The sequence below is a fragment of the Helianthus annuus genome, chromosome 2 (genome assembly GCF_002127325.2).
Source record: "Helianthus annuus cultivar XRQ/B chromosome 2, HanXRQr2.0-SUNRISE, whole genome shotgun sequence".
NCBI classification, from domain to species: Eukaryota; Viridiplantae; Streptophyta; class Magnoliopsida; order Asterales; family Asteraceae; genus Helianthus; species Helianthus annuus.
The window spans coordinates 48,453,553-48,455,464 of record NC_035434.2 but is presented as its reverse complement, the minus strand read 5'-3'; the positions used below and the strand labels follow the sequence as shown (position 1 = coordinate 48,455,464).

General features: G+C 35.6%; 1 protein-coding gene across 1 annotated transcript; it reads left to right on the top strand.

The window, feature by feature from the left end:
• Positions 1 to 465: 465 nt before the first annotated feature.
• LOC110913515 (protein MIZU-KUSSEI 1) lies at positions 466 to 1,368 on the top strand. The gene has a single exon (XM_022158338.2). The coding sequence runs from the start codon at positions 562 to 564 to the stop codon at positions 1,267 to 1,269; it is 708 nt and encodes a 235-aa protein (XP_022014030.1). The 5' UTR covers positions 466 to 561; the 3' UTR covers positions 1,270 to 1,368.
• Positions 1,369 to 1,912: the final 544 nt, after the last annotated feature.

The following is a 1,912-nucleotide window of genomic DNA, read 5'->3' as shown; positions in this document are numbered from 1 at the left end:
ATATATTATATTATCTCTAATAAATGCATCATGGATCATCATACAGTCCTTAAAAAAAAAAGACAGACCGACGGGCTAACCAACAGTCTGAGAAGCTTAACTCTTTAAACAGAACTAGAATCCTTTGTAATCAATCCGACCCATAGCCCTCTTAGCCGAGAAATAACCAAACTGATCCTTGAATATCCATCCGATTTGAAGGTTTTCAAACCTTTAAGAATTTGATTTTACTCTATAAATTACATTTAAAAAATTGCTCTAATAAATTGATTTTAATTATAGATGTTGGAATTTTATATTATATTATTATTCAAGTATTTAAAACTCAACTAAACTTTATAATACAAAATAAAACATGTTTTGGATCACCCTCTAAAAACATTTGTTCTTGCATTTTTTGGATTCATTTTAGTGCATTTATATCACCAAAACTATGGTATTACCAAATATATATTTCATGACTTTCATGTCCAACCAAAAAACCAAACAACCTAGCTCTAAAGTCCTATATATATTTCCAAGATTTATCCCTCATAACTTATTTTGTAGCATATCAACAACATGCCTCCTGTTCACTCCAGCCCATTCCACCAAATGGAAAATCCAGCTCTAGCATCATTGTTACAACACACAACAACTAAAGAAAAACGTTCCAAGACCCGAATCGGCGGTGCGGGCGGGATCTTTCGCATGTTCAAGCTTCTTCCCATGTTAACCTCCGGTTGCAAGATGGTGACACTTCTAGGCAGGCCAAGGAACCCGATGTTAACCGATCACGCCACAACGGGGACCCTATTTGGTCACAGGAGAGGTAGAGTAAGCCTAGCAATCCAAGAAGATCCCCACCGCCTTCCAATCTTCGTGATCGAGCTCCCTATGAGCTCGACCGCGTTCCAAAAGGAAATGGCGTCGGATATTGTCCGTTTATCGTTCGAAAGCGAGACGAAAACGAATAAAAAGAAGGTTTTGGAGGAGTTTGTGTGGGGGGTTTATTGTAATGGGAGGAAGTATGGGTATTCAATAAGGAGAAAACAAATGACTGATGATGAACTTCATGTTATGCAGTCGTTAAGAGGGGTGTCAATGGGTGCCGGAGTTCTTCCCGGGTTGACGGAAAAAGAGACGGCGGTGGACGGAGAGTTGACTTATATGAGGGCAAGATTTGAAAGAGTTGTGGGAAGTAAAGATTCAGAAGCGTTTCATATGATTAATCCTGAAGGTGCTGCTGAAGGTCAAGAACTAAGTATTTTCTTTGTAAGAGTACATTAAAAAAAATAAAAAAACTTATTTTTTAACACATGAATTATGATCCAATACTTTTAGGTTTGTATTTGTCATCATGCAAATCAATGTTTTCCTTTTTTTTTTTTTTTTTTTTTTTTTTTTTTTTTTTTTTTGAGAGTATATTAAATGATTTTGGAAAAGAATACATCATTTTCTTGAATTAATTGCTTAAAAACTGTTTTTAATGTTTTGTTTTAAATTTTTGTTTAGATAACTAATATTATGTCCATGGCTTTATAGCCCCGTGACATCTTGGTGTTGGATAAGGATTTCGGACCAATAGGTTTTGGGTTCGATTCCTACAAGAGGGGAGGGGGGAGGGTTTCTCATATTTATCGGGTTGTTCCGCTGGTGGCACGACGATACTCCAGTGGTCTGTCAGTGATTCAAATTTGTCGTTCAAAATAAACATAAATAATATTGTAGTTTTTCCAAGTTTTATGTCTGTAATAGGAAGTAACATTATTACATTTCTCCTGTACTTTGGTTCATGATTAATTTGATGTGATCACTTTTTTTAACCGTGAGAATTTAGTGTGAAATCTCATGACTAATTGCTTGTTAACGAATGAGATTATGTAAAACACAATTTGTGATGGGCGTGTTATCTTTAAAGGGATTAAGGCAA